This window comes from Urocitellus parryii, chromosome 7 (assembly GCF_045843805.1).
Source record: "Urocitellus parryii isolate mUroPar1 chromosome 7, mUroPar1.hap1, whole genome shotgun sequence".
Lineage (NCBI taxonomy): Eukaryota > Metazoa > Chordata > Mammalia > Rodentia > Sciuridae > Urocitellus > Urocitellus parryii.
Genome location: NC_135537.1, coordinates 35258835 through 35276529, shown reverse-complemented (window position 1 = coordinate 35276529; position 17695 = coordinate 35258835). Strand labels below are relative to the sequence as shown.

At 39.7% G+C, this 17695-nt stretch overlaps 1 protein-coding gene across 2 annotated transcripts in view; it reads left to right on the top strand.

Annotated features, from left to right (window-relative positions):
- The first annotated feature begins 3233 nt into the window (after positions 1-3233).
- Positions 3234-17695, top strand: part of Grhl2 (grainyhead like transcription factor 2) — a 104143-nt gene continuing 89681 nt past the window's right edge. Inside the window, exons 1-3 of one of the 2 annotated variants that reach the window (XM_026384170.2) lie at positions 3234-3422; positions 11449-11516; positions 16020-16413. In XM_026384170.2, coding sequence (XP_026239955.1) covers positions 3255-3422; positions 11449-11516; positions 16020-16413 — 630 coding nt within the window. In that variant the 5' untranslated portion in view covers positions 3234-3254. The remainder of the gene's footprint in view (positions 3423-11448; positions 11517-16019; positions 16414-17695) is intronic. The other variant, XM_026384161.2, reaches the window with a different exon arrangement.

Here is a 17695-nt window from a genome sequence, read left to right as displayed (position 1 = left end):
GCCAGGGGTAGCAAGTTTGTAGTTGTCATTCACAGTTCTTTGTCCAAGGCTCCTTAGAACACAGCAAAACTAGAACTTCACAAAGGACATTTAAGAAAGTGACCAAAGCAGAATTTGAATTATTATTCCCAATGAATGATAATAAAAACTTCACAAAGTGTTTTTAACTTTGGTAAACACTGCACTGTGAAACTTTCCTTTCTTTACAAGTCTACATTTTTGTTCAGTGTACCAGAGAGATGATTACATTTTTATTAAACCAAACTTCATTCAATAGTGCTCTGTACTAGAGAGATTATAATCTATGAAGAAGAAGAAAAAAACCCACCTCATTGCATAGTTAAAGGAGAAGAGGCCACAAAGGGCCCCTTGGGCCATTAAAAGTATGGAAAGAAATGACCAGTAAAATTGTGCTTTCACTGTATAACTCTTTCCATTTATCATGTGAGAATTTATCAACAATTTCATCCTAGGGGAAAGGCTGATGAATCTCTTACATTCATGAGCTAACATCTGTGCTAAGAACAGATGACATCAGCAATCCAGGAGACTTAGCAGGCAGGATCCCACGAAGGAAGACTCAGGAAAAATATTTCCATGGATCAGGACAGCACTTAGTATAAATCAAGTCTTGGCTATGATCTCTTAGCCTGGGCTTCCTGCTGAACTTTTGGAAATTAGCCTGTATTGTAATTAACACTCCTCCTGCAGTGAAGCAATACATGCTTCTCTCAGGCAGGAAAGAGATCTTTTTCAGCGGTGAGATTCTTGCAAATATGTACCATTTTCAAGTAATGATGGTTTGACTAACAATTTTTTGACTTGATGATGTGAAAGCAATACACTTTCAGTAGAAATCACACTTTGAATTTTGAATTTGGATCTTTCATCAATCTTGGAGCATCTGTACCATGAAACTCTTTCTTTATTCCTTCCTATGGGACTGAGCAATTTAGAAAGCATGCATGATGTCTTGGCCCTTTGAGGCAACTGCTGGGGGCTCAGAATCTATTTCTACAACATGGAGGTGCTATTTTATTGTTAGATCAAAATGTGCAAATTTCTCTAGCAGACTCTCCAAAATGAATACAGATGTGCTCCTGTTGTCAGAAAATTCCATTATTCTGCATTATGAAATGTATTCTTCAATTTAAAAAAATATTGCCCATATCTCTCCTTTTCAAACTGACAAGCACATTCCTAACTCTCTGTCTTTCAGTTCTGTTCCTCCTTGGTTCTCTGACTAGGTTGGTCTCTTCTGTCATGCACCTTCACAGCACTGTTCATTTGCTTTCTCATGCTCTTGACCTTTGCAATAGCTGCCCTCTGTCTAGCCTGCCAGATGATAAGCAGTGTGGGATAGAGACAGTGTCTGTCTTGTCCCTCCATACTCAACATCTGGCACAATGTCTGGCACCTATTGGGCTGTTCACATAAATGCTTATGGAATATTGCTAAATAAATGTTTTCTTTTTAATTAATGGTTATCTTTAGTGCTTTTAAATTATAGTCAACTTTACCAAAAATTGATGTGTACACAAATATTGCAGAACTGTGAAATAATAGCCTTATCTGTCATTTGCATAGCACAGGGCAGTTTACAGGACCCTATTTTATCAATTATTTTATTTGATCTTCACAATCACATTGTGAGGTAAGTAGTGGCCATTGCTATCCCTATTTTAGACAGAAGAAACTGAAATTTAAGGTGACTGAGCAAGAATTCACTGTAGGGCCCATGCTATTCCTTGTCACCACACTGCCTGTGGCTTATAAGCCCTTTGATTAGGGGTTTCCCCATTTGCTCCAAGAAACCTGATTATACACTTTTAATTCAATTCATCTGCAATTGTGGGCAATATTCTTTCTTCCTAATCAGCTCCACCAAACAACTGGGACAAAAAGCTCAAACCAGAGTCCTAGAGACCATCTATCCTAGAATTCCATTCTGCTAAATGTACTTTTTCCACCTGCCCCACCCCTACCCTCAGATGTATTTTACCCCAGACCCATTTTCTGACCTTCCACCAGTGCCTGGCATACCAGCATAGAAAGGGCCTTCAATACACTCTGTGTTAAGGGTTCACACCAGCTCTCCATCACACAGGGAGCCAGTGGCGACCCTGAAGCAGTGTAAGCAAAAGGAGACCTCTTTTATAATAACTGTGGGCCATCAGGAGGTGTTGGTAGCTGCATATCCTTTGATTACCGCCAGTGTTGCCTAAACTCATCCTGTCACCTGTCTGTGTGACGTTGCTGTGTGCCAAAGCAGGTGTTACTGAAGTACAAGGTCTCATTGTTCCATTTTGGTTCCACTTCAGTGAATAAGCAAGAGAGACAGGAAGTGAGGGAAAAGCTTCTCCAGGCTCTTTTACTTGACACTCTGGATCCCAGCATGAGGAGCTGCTGGAACGTCATGGTCTTTGGGTATTTGAGTCATTCTCACACCCACCTGATGACACTGCTTTGTGTGTTCATTGTGGAGTTGCACAAGATTGACCCGGCCAGGAATGTTTGACTGACTGCCCCTTTCTGTCTCTACTGAAAGTTCTCCAGATGTACTCCTCACTCTCCATAATGGTCTTCATAACCTGTAGCTTCTAAATCACTGAAATACAGTAGAATCCTACAACAATGTAGGTTTTGTGTATCACCTGTCTCGTTGCTGTTGCTGTATGTTCTTATTATGCAGAATTATCTGTATGTAATATGCTGTGTTTGCCAGGGGGCTTATATTGCCTATTTAATTGAGAAAGACTTAGATTAGTCTGTAATTTGCTAGTAATGCCAAGCATAGATTAAACTAGATAAAAACAATGTTTAATGATCATTCCTGTATTGATTACATTTAATGTATTGCACACACTTATAATTAGAACTCAGTTAAATGAAACCTACTCTCAGAGGGTTCCATTCAGTACTCATTAACAAAGAATAATTAAATAAAATTACTTAGAAAAATTGGATATGGAAAGCCAAGTTCGAAGGGGACCAACTTAAACACCACTTAGGCTGCCTTTTAAAGGCTGTTAGTACTTTTCATAGTGAAAAAATTAATTAGTGATTTTTATAAATGCAGCACATCAGTCGCCTTAGTTTTAACCTTTCCTTTCTTCTCCCCCATTCTAGGAAATACAAACCAATACTCGTCCATATAAAGTATTTTGTTAGGGGCATAAAGGAAAATTCCCTGATAATGAACCCCACATTTCTTATGTGTTCACAGTAATAAAAGACTAGTGGCCCTAGTGCCCATGCCCAGTGACCCTCCGTTCAACACCCGAAGAGCCTACACCAGCGAGGATGAAGCCTGGAAGTCGTACCTGGAGAACCCCCTGACAGCGGCCACCAAGGCGATGATGAGCATCAATGGGGACGAGGACAGTGCTGCCGCCCTAGGCCTGCTCTATGACTACTACAAGGTGGGTTCTGCCCTCTTGCTTCCCCACTCTTCCTGCCTCCAGGGCTCCCCTCCCGATGGGAGGAGCAGGCCAGGGGACTTCTGTGGAATTCAGCCTCTTCTGTTCTCTTTGCCTCTTTTCGAACTCATCTGTGAAGCCCATCCTCACACCCACCAGAGGAAGTTTCCGTTTGGGGATAACTGTTTCTCATGTCCTTTGTGCACATTCATAGCTATTATGTACATATAATTCTTGCTTAACATCATATCACTCCTACTTCCTTACTGGCATGTTTACTTTGTGGTTATGATTTTTGGTGAATAAAGTGTATTACATTGTGTGGCTGTACCAAGATTTAGCTCCTGCTCAGTTCTCAGGTCACTAGGTTGCTTCTAGAGTTTTCAGTTTTTTTAGGGAATATTTTAGGGGGAAGACTTGCAGAAATTTCAATCCTTACTGCCTCCATTTATTTCAACAGGCACTAAACTTCTATTTTGAAAAATCCTGAAAATGAAATAAATGCAGCCTTAGGAAAAATACTTGCTTTATAGCACTTACAAAATAGAACATTTCAGGAAACCCCACAAGAAGAAACAGTCTGTCTTGAGGGACTATACCTGATATGACCTACTCTCTTAGCAATGTTGAAATGTAAATAAAATAAACAAGTGTTTGCTGAAGGATGGGGATACATTGCCTGGATTTGACTGTGAACATCTTTGTTTTATGCTGGGAATTGGCACAATGGTGAGCTGGCTGTGTTGCTCTTATCTGGGGATGCGAGCCCTCTCTCTGCATCATGGGACTAATATCTTGGACAATATCATCAGGAAGAGCAATTTCCCTTTTAGTGATCATCAGTCTCTGCTTCCTGTTGTCTTATCTGAGATGAAGAGCAAGGGTGAGTGACAGCTGTGAGGGATGGACAGGTCAGCCAACCAGGGTTTTTTAAATGAGGATATTATTAAATCTAATGAACAGTCATTGTTGTTGGGGAATGCTGAGAACTCTATGAAGCACTTTTCATGGGTACCCTTGCTGGTCTAGGCAGACATCCCCTTTATCCAGTCCAGCAGAGTTGGCAGATGTTGTGGTCTTCTATGAAAGTGTGAAACTCCCAACGTGACTCCTGACATGGTGAGAAGGGCCTTAACATTAGGAAAAAGTGGCTTCCAGATGCAAGGATGCTTTAGAGTCTAAACTACATTTCATCTCCTGACAATAAAGGAATAACTTAAACATAAAAAAAAAAATAAGCCTGAGAACCAAAATGGTTTCATGGTAGACTTTTCTTTCTTCTTTCCTGTTTGTGGTTGTTTCTTATTCTTTATCTTTTCTGATTAAAGATCTCATCTGAAAAGTACAAGGTTAAATTCTAAGTGTTTCGGAGTGAAAATTTTCAAAAATCCTTTTGGGGATCATTCGAAGCTCAGATCTCATAAAATCTGCTTTATGTCATTTGTTGAGGTTCAGCTTTGTTTTGGTTTCATCCTTAGAAAGTAGTTTTCCCTAATGAGAGAAAAATAATCAAAACTTGACAGTTTTATTTAATTTTTAAAATCCATTGACACATCATTAAAGTGACTCTGATTTAATCATTCAGATAATTACATTTTTCTAACTTTTGTAATGTTAGTATTTCAGTTAATAGCTTTACTATTTAAAAGAAATTTATTGTTCTTATTTTATTCTGTCATTGTGAAATGAACATAGTTTTAGATGTCTCTATGTGATGACAATTCTTTACTTTTAATCAGTGAAATAAAAAGACTTCCTTAAAATGTATTTTATTTCCCATAGAGTCAGAGAATAATCTAGTATGAGTAAATATTGATAATCAAGTATTATTAAATGTGGTACTTAGATTACCTCTCCTCTGACACATTTGCTGAGATTCAAAGGAAAGTAGAAATATTATTTTCTGTCAATATTGTGTGACGTAGGATATGGAATACAATAAAACTCAAATTCTAGCCAAGTTTACGGCTCTTTGTACTGAATTAATATCTTCCAAGATCCGTTAGGGTTCTGGCTCCCTTCATGTCCCAGAAGATTTGCTTTCTTTTTGCTTGAAACATTTTAGTGCCTGTGAAAAGTTTTATTGGACTTGTTTCCAATGATCATTTTTGAGGCTTTGTCTGTTCTCTGGGCTGCCTCCAGTGTATGTATACGGGGTTTAGAGTTATAAAGTTAAACATCCTGGGATGATAGACCTTCTCCTATGGCAAAATGACATGTTAATGAAATAGGAGTGATTTCTCACTTTTTAAAAAATAGAAACTGGGAAGTTAAATTAATGTTAACAATTACTGTCACATTATCATTTAAATTTTATCAACTTTTTATACCTCTTTTGAAGTCTGAAGGCTGAGGCAGGAGGATCGCCAGTTCAAAGCCAGCCTCAGCAACTAACTTAACAAGGCCTTAAATAACTCAGCGAGACCCTGACTCTAAATATCATATAAAAAAGGGCTGGGAACGTGACTCCGTGGTTAAGCACCACTGGGTTCAATTCCCAATACCAAAAAAAAAAAAAAAGACAAAAAGAAATAGTGCTCCCTGTCCTTGGAAATTGGCAAAGGCATGTCTTTGTATAATACTTTATAGATCTCAAGTTTCGTTCACCTACATTTTTAACTGTCACCACAGGATCATTGCAGTGGAGCCCATCAGATTTTACATTTTATAGTTAGACAACTAAGTGGAATTTACCCACGGTCACAAGGCAGTCCTGGGTTTCCTAATATCCATTTCATTACAGTGCCCACTATCTTAAAAATGCTTTTATTTGAGCCTATTTGTAAATAGTTCAAAATTTTAAAATATACATTTGAAGCTTGCTATGTTGTGTACTAATTAAGTGGTATTTATTTAAAGAAAACTTATTGAATCTCTTACAATTTAGGGACTCAATTCCAGTGTAGCTCTCACTGCAGTTTAAGCTACTTACCAAGAGCAGCTCCAAAGTCAAGTGGAAACTTTCTAGAATTTCAGGCTTGACAGAAAAACATAACAGATTTAATTAGTTAGATATTTTTAAAAAGGAGTTGAATTTATGTCTTAGTCTGTTTTCTGTTGCTATAACTGAACACCACAGACTAGATAATTTATGGAGAGTTAAGGTTTATTTAACTCATAATTCTGGAGGGTGGGAAGTTCAAGGACATGAAACTGGCATTTGGTGAGGGAATTCTTACTGCATAATAACATGGTAAAGGATATCACATAGCATGACAGATTATGTATTCTAGCTCAGGTCTCTCTTGGTCTTTTTCATAAAGTCACAGATGTCACTATTGAGGCCCCATCCTCATAATCTACTCTGATTCTGATTACTTCCCAAATGCTCCACCTCCAAATCTCATTACCACGAATTTAGAGTTTAAGTTTCCAATAGGTGAACTTTTGGGGGATGTGTTCATACTGTAGCAACTTACTCTTACTTTAATTTTCCTTGACAGTTTGTTATAATCTGCCCGGTCAGTAGGTTCCTGTCTGTTCTGCTGACCTGGTAGTGCTGGAAGTAGTTTGTTGGTTTGTTTATCCAACAAATATTCACTGTTTAGCTAAGATCTTCTAACAGTAGTGATAGATATCATGAGGGTGGATTGGATATCCACCTCAGAGAAGCCACAGAGTCACAGGCCAGGATAAACCACCTATAAACCTGTAACCCATGCATGGAGTAAGTGCTGTGTTTAGGAGCAGTAAATTGACTGACAATTTTCCAGAGTCCACAGTCATACCAGAGGGAGCAATGCCGGCTCTGCTGCAGAATAGAAGAGGTTGTCAGGTGGACAGATGAGGAGAGAACCTGTCAGATAAAGGGAACAGGAGACAGAAAACATGGGCTGTAAAATGCCAAATTGAACTCAGTGGAATCCAAGTAATGGTGCAGCTGAACAGGGGAGGGAACTGAGGTCAGTCACGAAGGCAGCAGCTCTGTTTTGAAGAGCCTTGCCAAGGCAGGCTGGAGGGCAGGGGCGGGCCAGGGTTGGGTGCATGGTCTTGCTTTTTGCAAAATAAATGAATGAATGATAAATATTTATAAGCTATTGAGAATTATTTAAAAAAATCAGCTTTTCTACTTTTCTTTTTTTCTAGCCTCCTTGAGGAATAATTGACAAATAGAAATTATATATATTTAAGGCCAACAACTTGATGTTTTGGTATATCAGCTTTTCATTTAAGTTTGTGCAAATCCATTATGGACAATGAAGAAAAGCTTACAGAAGAAAATGAAAAGTTTATAATCCTTGTGTTATAACATTTGACTTAAATTTCCTCCAATTCCAAAGGATTTTGAGCTCAGGTATCATAGACGGGAGATATTATCCACGCATATTATAGCAGCTACAGCAGAGAGGTGGATTGAGGGGAGAGAGTTCAAAAAGCAGTCCATTGTATTAGTTCAGATGAAAAATACTGATCTAAAGGATGAGTATGGGGGAGGGGAGTTCCCTGGATCAGCATTTGTGAGTGTTTTTTCTAAATCATCCATTCAAACAGGCACTACAGAGAGACAAAGCAATATACTCAAGAAATTATTAAGTAATCATTTGAATAAAAACTGGCAACTGATTGTGTGTGAGAGAGACAGTTGCTGGGGAGAGCTCAGAACTAAGAGCAAGATGCCTAGATGAGTCTGGGGTGATCAAGAGTTTGAAGAGCTTGTAGGAAGTCCAGGTGAGATATAATAAATGTGGATCTAGTGCTCAAGAGAGGGGACAGAGTTCAGAGGTCTAAGTTTCTCTGAAAACAGCCTGCAAAGCCCAAGGTGATCATGGTTCAGAGAGGCCTGGATTGCAGCAAAGCCAAATAATCAGCAACCAGCAATCATCTCTATAGCTTTTGTTCAACACTGTAGAATGAGCACAGCTGTCTGCCCAGAGCTCATCCTAGTGGCTCTGGGCAACAGTAACATTCCTTTCCATGCCTCTTTGGAGTGAGTTTGGAATCCCCATGTTGTTTTTTTTTTTTTTTTTTTTTTCTGTTTATTCGGTTCTGCCTTCCCTAGGCCATTGGAATTGATGAATTCATTCTTGCAGTAAGTATTCTGAGAGGACCTATTACATCCTAGGCACTTAGGACGTTACTACACAGGATAGGTACTCATGGAGATTGTGGTCTTATCATGGATACAGAAATTCAAATGGGACTTGAGGTCTAGTCAGGACTATAAACCTGGAAAAGGTGTGGAGGTGGGGAGTGGGTTGTGTTCCAAGCTGAGCCAACTTTGTGTGAGGGCTCTCTTTTGAGAAGGAGCTTTGCATGGTCATAGAGACCCTGTGGCTCAAGAGTGATAGGTAGCAACTGGGCTGCTCGTGCTGAGTTGAGAGGCTTTTTGGAGGTCATGTTCCTGAGAGTACGAGAGAGTTTTAAGTAGCAGCATGAGAAAATCAGACTTGCATTTTTATGAAGACCACTTGGATGCAGAAAGGAATTGCGGGAATTGAGTGAAGAAGAGGAGAGATTCAGAAGACGGTTGCAGCCCAGGCAAGAGGCACTGGGGGCTGAGTCTAGAGGGTGGATTTTAGACACAGGGTATTTCATGCCACCTGGTTGGTGGGGAATGATTCAAACAAGAGAATGTGTTTATGCCATAACACAGAACCTATGGAAGGGACCATAATGAAGTAAAACATCTGTCCTGTGCAAGGCCCTTCCTCACCTGGCTTTCACTCATCTCTGAAGAAACCTCTCCCACTTATACATTTCTTGCTCTGGCAATGACTTCCTTATTCTCTTATATCCTGGAGTTTTATAGAAGCAATTCCCATAGCTAGAAAGCCTTCTCCATCCACCCAATAAATTCTCTCCCAATCTCAGTGATGCCGGAAGCTATGTCCTCTAGTTTTCCAGAGCACCTTGCACATAGCTCAGTTTTACATCAAATCTCTGGGGACTGGATTTTTTAAAAACACTATTAGGGAACACTATGTATGTGTAGAGAAGCCAGGTGCTTCCTGGTGGGGATGAGCTGTGTGGTAAACCAGGACACAGCCGCAGGAAATCTGGGGAGACAGGGTCTTCTCCTTAAATACTGTTTTCTCCCTACCAGCTTAAAAGAACACATTCTGGTAAAATATGCATGACATAAAATTTAGTCATTATTAAGTGCACGGTTCAGTGGCACTAAGTAAGTTATGTGAACATTTCCACCATTCATCTCTAGGACTTTCTCATCTTCCCAAGCTGAAACTCTATACCCATTCACCACTAACTCCTCATTCTCCCCCACCCGACCCCTAGGGATTTCTATTCTGACTTCTGTCCCTTCTGTCCCTTCTGTCCCTATTCTAGATGCCTCATATAAATGGAGTCATACAACATTTGTCCTTTTGTGTCTTAGTTTATTAGCATAATATTGTCAAGTTTCATCCATAGTATAGCATAATTGCCATAATTATAGCAGAATTTCATTCCTTGTTAAGTCCAAATAATATTCCTATGCATGATATACCACATTTTGTTTACCCATTCATCTGTTGATATATACTTGGGTTGTCTCCTTTGGGTTATCATGAATAAAGCTGCAATGAACATTGGTGTACTAGGTATTGAAATTTTATGATCTGTCCTCTTCAATACATGACAGGAACCATGTTTTATTCATGCCATTTCTATATAATACTTAACAATGCCTGGTACATTGTAGACTCCCCAAATTAACATAAAGGACTTACAATTGATTTATTTTACTTTAACAAATACCTATAAAGCACCAGACCTTCTAAATGTTTTTAAAAATTTACCTCATTTAATTTTACTAAAAGCCTATGAAGTAGGATGACCATTAAGCACAGTTTACAGAGATGAGGAAAGCTGAGTTTAGTCAGAGTCAAACCCAGGCAATCAGGCTTTAGGTTTTGACCCTTGGTGACCCTGCTGTCACCTCCCTAGTCCAGCTACCTGGGCTTGCATACATATCTGGGCTATAGGAATTACTCAAGGAGTCCAGTGGAAGAATGTTTCTCGTCAATGTGTTTATATCTTAAGATGTGAGGCTGCATTTGAATGCAAAGGAGATTGGTTAAAAGAAAATCTGAAGATGTATTGAAAATCCAAAGACAAACAGGTAAAAAAATAAAAACAAAAACAAAACTAAACAACCAAATAAATCCCAACCTACTTACTCATGTGTTTGGAAACGATGGCCGAGCAGAGGATCCATGATACAGCAGGGAGATGATGGTTGGAGAACTGCTGGTCGGGTGTCCTCCTAAGCACCTTTTCAGTAACACTTCTGGTAACACGTTGGCATTAGGGTTAAGATGATAATGAAAGTGCACTGGAAAAAGAAATTGTGGAGTCAAGTTCCCAAGCTGTGTAGGGAGGGTGGTTAATGGGTGGTCCAAGCATATTAGCTGCTTGTTCCCCCACTGGCTGAGAGTGTGGTCCCCTCCTCAATCCCCCTATTCTTTTTTTTTTTTAAAGAGAGAGAGAGAGAGGAGAGAGAGAGAGAGAGAGAGAGAGAGAGAGAGAGAGAGAGAGAGAGAATTTTAATATTTATTTTTTAGTTTTCGGCGGACACAACATCTTTGTATGTGGTGCTGAGGATCGAACCCGGGGCCGCACGCATGCCAGGCGAGCACGCTACCGCTTGAGCCACATCCCCAGCCCAATCCCCCTACTCTTGTTGGCACCTGATGTCCCTTATCAGAGGGATAGTCTTTGCTCCTTAACAAGATGCTTTCTGTAACTCCATGATGCTTTCTGTCTGCTCAAAGGCACCCATGTCCTGACTCAACCCATACAAGTTGCTCCTCTCCCAAAGTGGGGAGGGCATGGAGGTATCAGGGCCAGGGACAAGGTCATCAAAATCATGTCTGTTGTGACCTTATGTTTATCACTACCCCCTTTTATTCTGGGTCCACTGTCATTGTCACTCAAGCTCCTCACTCTTTAACATCTCCTGACAGTAACAGATTTGCCATTTCTTCCCAGAGAATGTTCCATTGTGATTTCTTTGCTTACACTGCTGTCTGGCTCTGCACACGGTCACTGTTGCCTACATGTCAGTCTGATTGATTGATCATGTTTCCAGGTTCCTCGAGACAAGAGGTTGCTGTCTGTCAACAAAGCAAGTGACAATCAAGAAGACCAGGATAAAAGGTATGATGGGTGTAAAGGAATCTACTGAACCCCCAGCATATCTCCTTTTCTACATTTTTTTGAAAAAAAGTAGTATTCAACTAATGAAATTTTGTTCTTGAGAGGTGATGTGTTCAAAAAGCTTTGCCCTCCTCTGCCTGTTGGAGTTTGGACCCAAACTGAATCTCTCACTAGGGAGAGAAAATTCCATTGTTTTGATTATGCATCCGGAAAGTCATCAGCAAGCTTTTCAAATGAGGAGCCTGCCAAGGAGGCTTAGAAGCCTGAGAATAGGCTAGCAAGGGAGCCAACTGCTGGGGTAAACATTTCTGACCAGTACCATGGCTCCACCACTGCGCCAGGCCTGGAGGGAGTGAGACACGGAAGGATCAGCATCAAGGATTCCTCTTCCTAAGGGAGGTGGTAGGGCTTCTTCTTAGCCGAGGGAGGCAGCTGGTGGAGGGCCAGGATCTGTGTGAGTGCTCTTTAGGTGCAAAGGTGGGAAAGCCATTAGGAGATCATTGTGTCACCCCCTGTGCACACACACCTTTCTGCCCCTTTCAATTAAGAGCCAGTAACAACCAGGACACAGATAAATTGATATTTAAAAGGGGGAAAAATGCCACCAATTTTATGTCTAATGAAACCAATTGGAGAATGTGACTTGAAATCTGTAGCCCATAAATCTTCAGTCTTGACTTAGGTGACTCAAGGTAGAACGTCATACCACTGTGGTACAGCTGCTGTCTTTTGGTTCAGGATGATCCAAACAAAAGGAGGGGACCACCTTTCAGCTACTTCCCTTCAAGTCATCTACTTTTCCTCTGCAGTGGGATGGAGAGAAATCACAGGGGTTTTCTCTAGAAGTTTCTTTCACATGGAAATATGAAGCCAGGAAAAATAAAATCTCCAGCCAGTGTCTATGTCAGAAATGTACCTGTCCTGGATAGAAACTGCTATGACATTATGATCTTTTTTTTTTTTTTTTTTTTTTTGCCTACTAGCAGAGGTCACTCTGCTTCCTAGCATCCCTGGGCTCTGCAGCCCCTGTATATAACCCACCCCAGCAGATCACACTGTCTGTGCCTCATTCACTGTTCCACTAGGGACTTTCTGAAACTATCCTGGGGTCTCAGGACCTCACTCTTCAGGTCTTGTGACATTTCCTCCATACAGTCAGTCTTATTGAGCTAATGGCTTGTGCTGTCTGTTAAGCCTAGGCCAATAATCACAATGGAGTCAGGGCACAATGAGCCTAGGCAATGTGCTTTGTCTGCATACATCAGAGGCAAGAGAAGCCATTTTTTATTAAGGCATATTTTAGAACAATATTTCAAAGTGACAGCACTCGTTGTATTTCAGCAATTATTTTTGTGATTTCCATGAAGCACCTTAAAAAAAAAAACCTGGCTAGGAGGTAGAGTAAAGCACCTTGTATAGAATAATTATGACTTAGCAGACTTCTCATTGAATCTAATTTGGAAGGATATCATTTTGATCTGCTATGTGTTCATGAATTAAGGTGCCATGTGCTAACATGATATCATTACAACTGTTTGTATACAGAAGTTACTACTTGGGGAAAATAACAGACTCTCAATGACACAATCCAATTTTTTTTATAAAGTGTCTTCAGCGCACCATTCTTTGTATGGCAATTTTTTCTTACAATATAGCTCAATTCTAAGTTCTATTGCAGGCAAGCCAGTATCCCACAATAATTCTTCTTTTGTTCTAATTTCCCATTTCTTGGATATCTTTCTAAAATTCTCTGGCATCAGCTTCTGAAGTTAATTTTATGACAGAGGCATAGTCACATATCATAGTGTGGTGTCTGAGTCGATTATTTCCTGGTGATATGGTAATAACAATTCAGCTAGATTTATACAACTCTATAGTTTGCTTATTTATGTGTTAATAAGAACACCAGAGGATATTTGGACTTGTGCTCTTTGTTTAAAATTAATGCTTTACATGAAATAAAGAACTGAAAAATCTGGCCTGAAATAGACTATAGACAAGTTTGAATATTTTGGCAAAGCCAAAATATGTGCCTGTGTGAAGTCCAGAGTGGAAAGTGGGTAATTGCCTTGGCAACCAATCAGGGTAGACAAACCCATCATTACTCAATCTGCAGGACCTTATCCACAAGAATTGTTGTTTTTTTTTTTTTTTTCTCCACCAGAGGGGTTTGGTAAATTCTAGGTTCCAATTTAACTAGTGAAGGAATGACCGGGGGCCCTTACTGTGTTCATGATGTTGAGGCCCACTCAGGGTGGTCTTGTTATGGCAATACTTTTTTTCTGTTTTTTTTTTTTTTTAACACTGATTTTATCATGAGGTTTCTTTTTTAAAGGAACAACCATTAACATTCCATGCAATGTTCTAAACAACGGGGCTTAGGAGGTGCTGATGTAAATGGGTGGTCTGGCTTTTGGCATTATCCTCCTAACTGGATTCAGATGAAACATAATTTCTAAATCTTCACTGTGTCTTATATGTGATTCACTCCATTGATCCTACCATGAAAACGGGTTAATGCTGAAAGCCAGAATGTCTGTATGAGTTCCTAGAATTATTACTATTGTTTCCATAGAACTGTGACAGACTCAGAGATGTTTAGCCATTTTTCTGTTGGCTTTGTTCACGGGGAACCTTTCTTTCTTCAAACTTCGCTTTGAAGTTTTATCTGAAAATTCAAAGCTAAAAACACCCATGTCTTGCTTGATAGGTGAGCTCAGAGGCTATTGGACTTCTTCTGATAAAAAGGAGCCACAAGAGCCCAATTTTTTGAAGACAAAATTTTATTCAAATATTTCACTCAATAAGAGATGCTAATCAGCCCCAGAAATTTCATGCTATATAAAAAACAAACAAATTTTAAAAAAACCCCGAACATCCCAGATTATTTAAGACAAAGATTCATGGAAAATGTGTATTTATCTCCATAATATGGATAATAGTCATAAATGAATAAAAGTGTTCCTCTTCCAATTTTACAGAACAGAGGGATCTTGCTAGTAAAATCAATAATTATCTTCCATTTATATGTTCCTCTTTGCTTCTGCTCGCTCCTGGAATTCTTTAGTCTAAATGAAAGTATTTCATTCTAACCTGCCAAGAATTAATTTTCTAAACCCACTCCTTTCTCTCTACCCGCCAAGAGGTCAGAGATCTTGTTATCCATAAGCTCAGTTATAGCATTTATTTATTTATTTATTTTGGTACTGTGGATTGAACTCAGGAGCACTTGACCACTGAGCCACATCCCAGCCCTATTTTGTATTTTATTTAGAGAAAGAGTCTCATTTAGTGCCTTACTTTTGCTGAGGCTGGCTTTGAACTCATGATCCTCCTATCCCAGCCTCTGAAGCCACTTGGATTACAGGTGTGCCCACCACTTCCTGCCCAGTCATAGCACTTCCTTAAGATCCAAAAGTACCTCAGTGCTAACAATGTCTGTCTATGTACTCAAGCTATTTCTCAATTTGGGAAAGATACTTTAATCATAAATTCTTATTTCTTTTTTCCTTTAAGAAATTTAACCCACAGAATGGTGAAAAATATCCCTCCTTCCACTCTTCAAATTACCATGCTTATCCTGTTGTGTTTCTCTCTTTCTCTTAAAAACTTTTGAGAGTTTGCAACCACATACAGAAGTGCAGAGGACAGTACAATGTCCTCCTCAAATGCTCATTGCATCTTCCAACTCATACTGATAAATTTTCATCACACCACCTTGATATCCACAATTTCCCTCTTACTCATTCTTCCTTCATTTTAATCCTGACACCACCGTCTTTTTACTTCTAACCTCTTCTGATTTGAACCTCCAAAAACAATATTTTATTACACAAACACAAAATCATTATCACAACCAACTAAGTTAATGCTACTTTCTTAAGTTCCTAGTCCATAGTCAATTTCCTCAAAAAGTCCCCCTGCCTCCTACTATCTCTTCAATTTGTTCAAGTCAGGGTCCAAACATGATCCACTCATCCACTCATCATACTTGATTATTAGGGTTTTTAAATAATTTTTGATTTAAAACTGTCCTCCTTCCTCTTTTATTGCTGTTGTTGTTTTTTTGTTTTTGTTTTTGTTTGTTTGTTTGTTTTTTGTGCCTTTGACTTGTTGACAAATTTACGTCAGTCAGGTGTGCTACATTCTGGTTTGTTTCTTTTTGTTTTTTAAATATTTCTTCCAGTTCCTGTATTCCCAAGAGCTGAAAGTTAGGTCTAAAGGCACGATCAGATTTAGGGTCAACTCTTTTTTTTTTTTTTTTTTTTTGAACAGTGATGCTCTATGGTGGCACTGAGTAGTTGACATTGGGAGATACCAGGGACATGCATGGCTTGTTGTCCTGCTTCTGGTGATGTAAAAATCCTTTGCATTCTGTTGTGAGGTTCCATGTTAACTTTCCCCTTAGTGGCTGCCTGCATGGGGTATTTCTTGCGAGTGGCAAAGTGGTGACTTTTCTAATTGTATGACATTGCGGGGGGGGGGGGGGGTCTGTACACACAGAAACTGTCTTGGCGCCAGTGAAGCCCAGAGTAATTTGAGTGGAGGAGAAAACCGCGTGCAGGTCCTAAAGACGGTTCCGGTGAACCTTTCCCTAAATCAAGAGCACCTGGAGAATTCAAAGCGGGAACAGTACAGCGTCAACCTCACCGAGAGCCCCGCCATCATCCCGGTGTCAGGGATCACCGTGGTCAAAGCCGAAGATTTCACGCCTGTGTTCATGACCCAACCTGGGCACTACACCCGGGGAGACGGGGAGGAGCAGCGCGTGGTTATCTTTGAACAGACTCAGTACGACCTGCCCTCCATCGCCAGCCACAGCACCTATCTCAAGGACGACCAGCGCAGCACCCCGGACAGCACCTACAGCGAGGGCTTCAAAGACGGCACCACGGAGGTGAGCGAGGGCTGAGCTCCACTGAGCTCTCTCTTCTCTTTTTAAATGGATTAAATGAATGGAAATGTGAGTTTAGGTGTTTTTATGTGTTCGTTGGTATTCTGGAATTTTCTCTAGGTGAATGGATGTGTGTAGAACATTGCAAATTTTTGGCAAGTCTTAAATGACAGATTCTTTTAGCTTTAGTCTAAAGATTAAATATTTTGGAGGCATTAAAAAATATTCTTCCCAAGCGTAGTGGTGCACATTTGTAATCCCTGTGGCTCCAGAGGCTGAGGCAGGAAGATCATGAGTTCAAAGCCAGCCTCAGCAACTTAGCAAGGCCCTGTGCAACTCAGTGAGACCCTATCTCTAAATAAAATACAAAAAAAAAAGGGGGGGGGGTTGGAAATGTGGTTCAGTGGTTGAGTGCCCCTGGGTTCAATCCCTACCAAAAAGAAAAAATGAAATTGTTCTTGCTTAGTAAAGTTTCCACCTTGACCTCCTCTAGTAGTAACCTCCCAAATGATAGGTAGCAAAAGACATTGCCTATCAACTCTTTTTTAAAAACAATGTCATTTTTAAGAACCTTGTTGGACTGAATATTTGAGGAGAAGGTGTTCTATCTATAGTCCATTTTATGTGTGTGTACTTTGTATTTTATGCTGGAGACTACATATTTTCAGGTGCCCATAGAATGTACAAGAACAATAATCTTTGCTTCTTTAAGTTCATATGTTCAGAGTGCTGAGTTTGAGAGATTTGTATACAGTTATGTAGCTGTCTTTGGAATCACCATGTAGAAAGTTCCTTCACCCTAAAAGTTCCCTTAAACGCCCTCTTCCTCTTTGGCTCTTGGGAAATGCTAATCTGCCTTTTGTTACTATATTGTTGCCTTTTCTAAAATGTCAGGTAAATAGAATGATAGAGTGTGTGCATAGTCTTTTATGTTGTCTTCTTTCACTTAGCATAGTTTTATGTTTCACTTATGTTGCTTATATGATTTTTTAAAAAATTGCTGAGTAGTATTCCATGGTAAGTGTATATCACAGTTCGTTTACCTTTGTACCAGTTGATAGATTTTGGTTGCTTCCAGTTTGGGGCTAATATGAATAATGCTGCTATAAATATTCATGTGTTTATTTTATTTTATTTAGTCCAGCCATTTTTTTTTTTTTTGTATTTTATTTAGAGATAGGATCTCACTGAGTTGCTTAGGGCCTGGCTAAGTCACTGAGGCTGGCTTTGAACTCACGTGTGATCTTCCTGCCTCAACCTCCTAAACCACAGAGATTATAGGTGT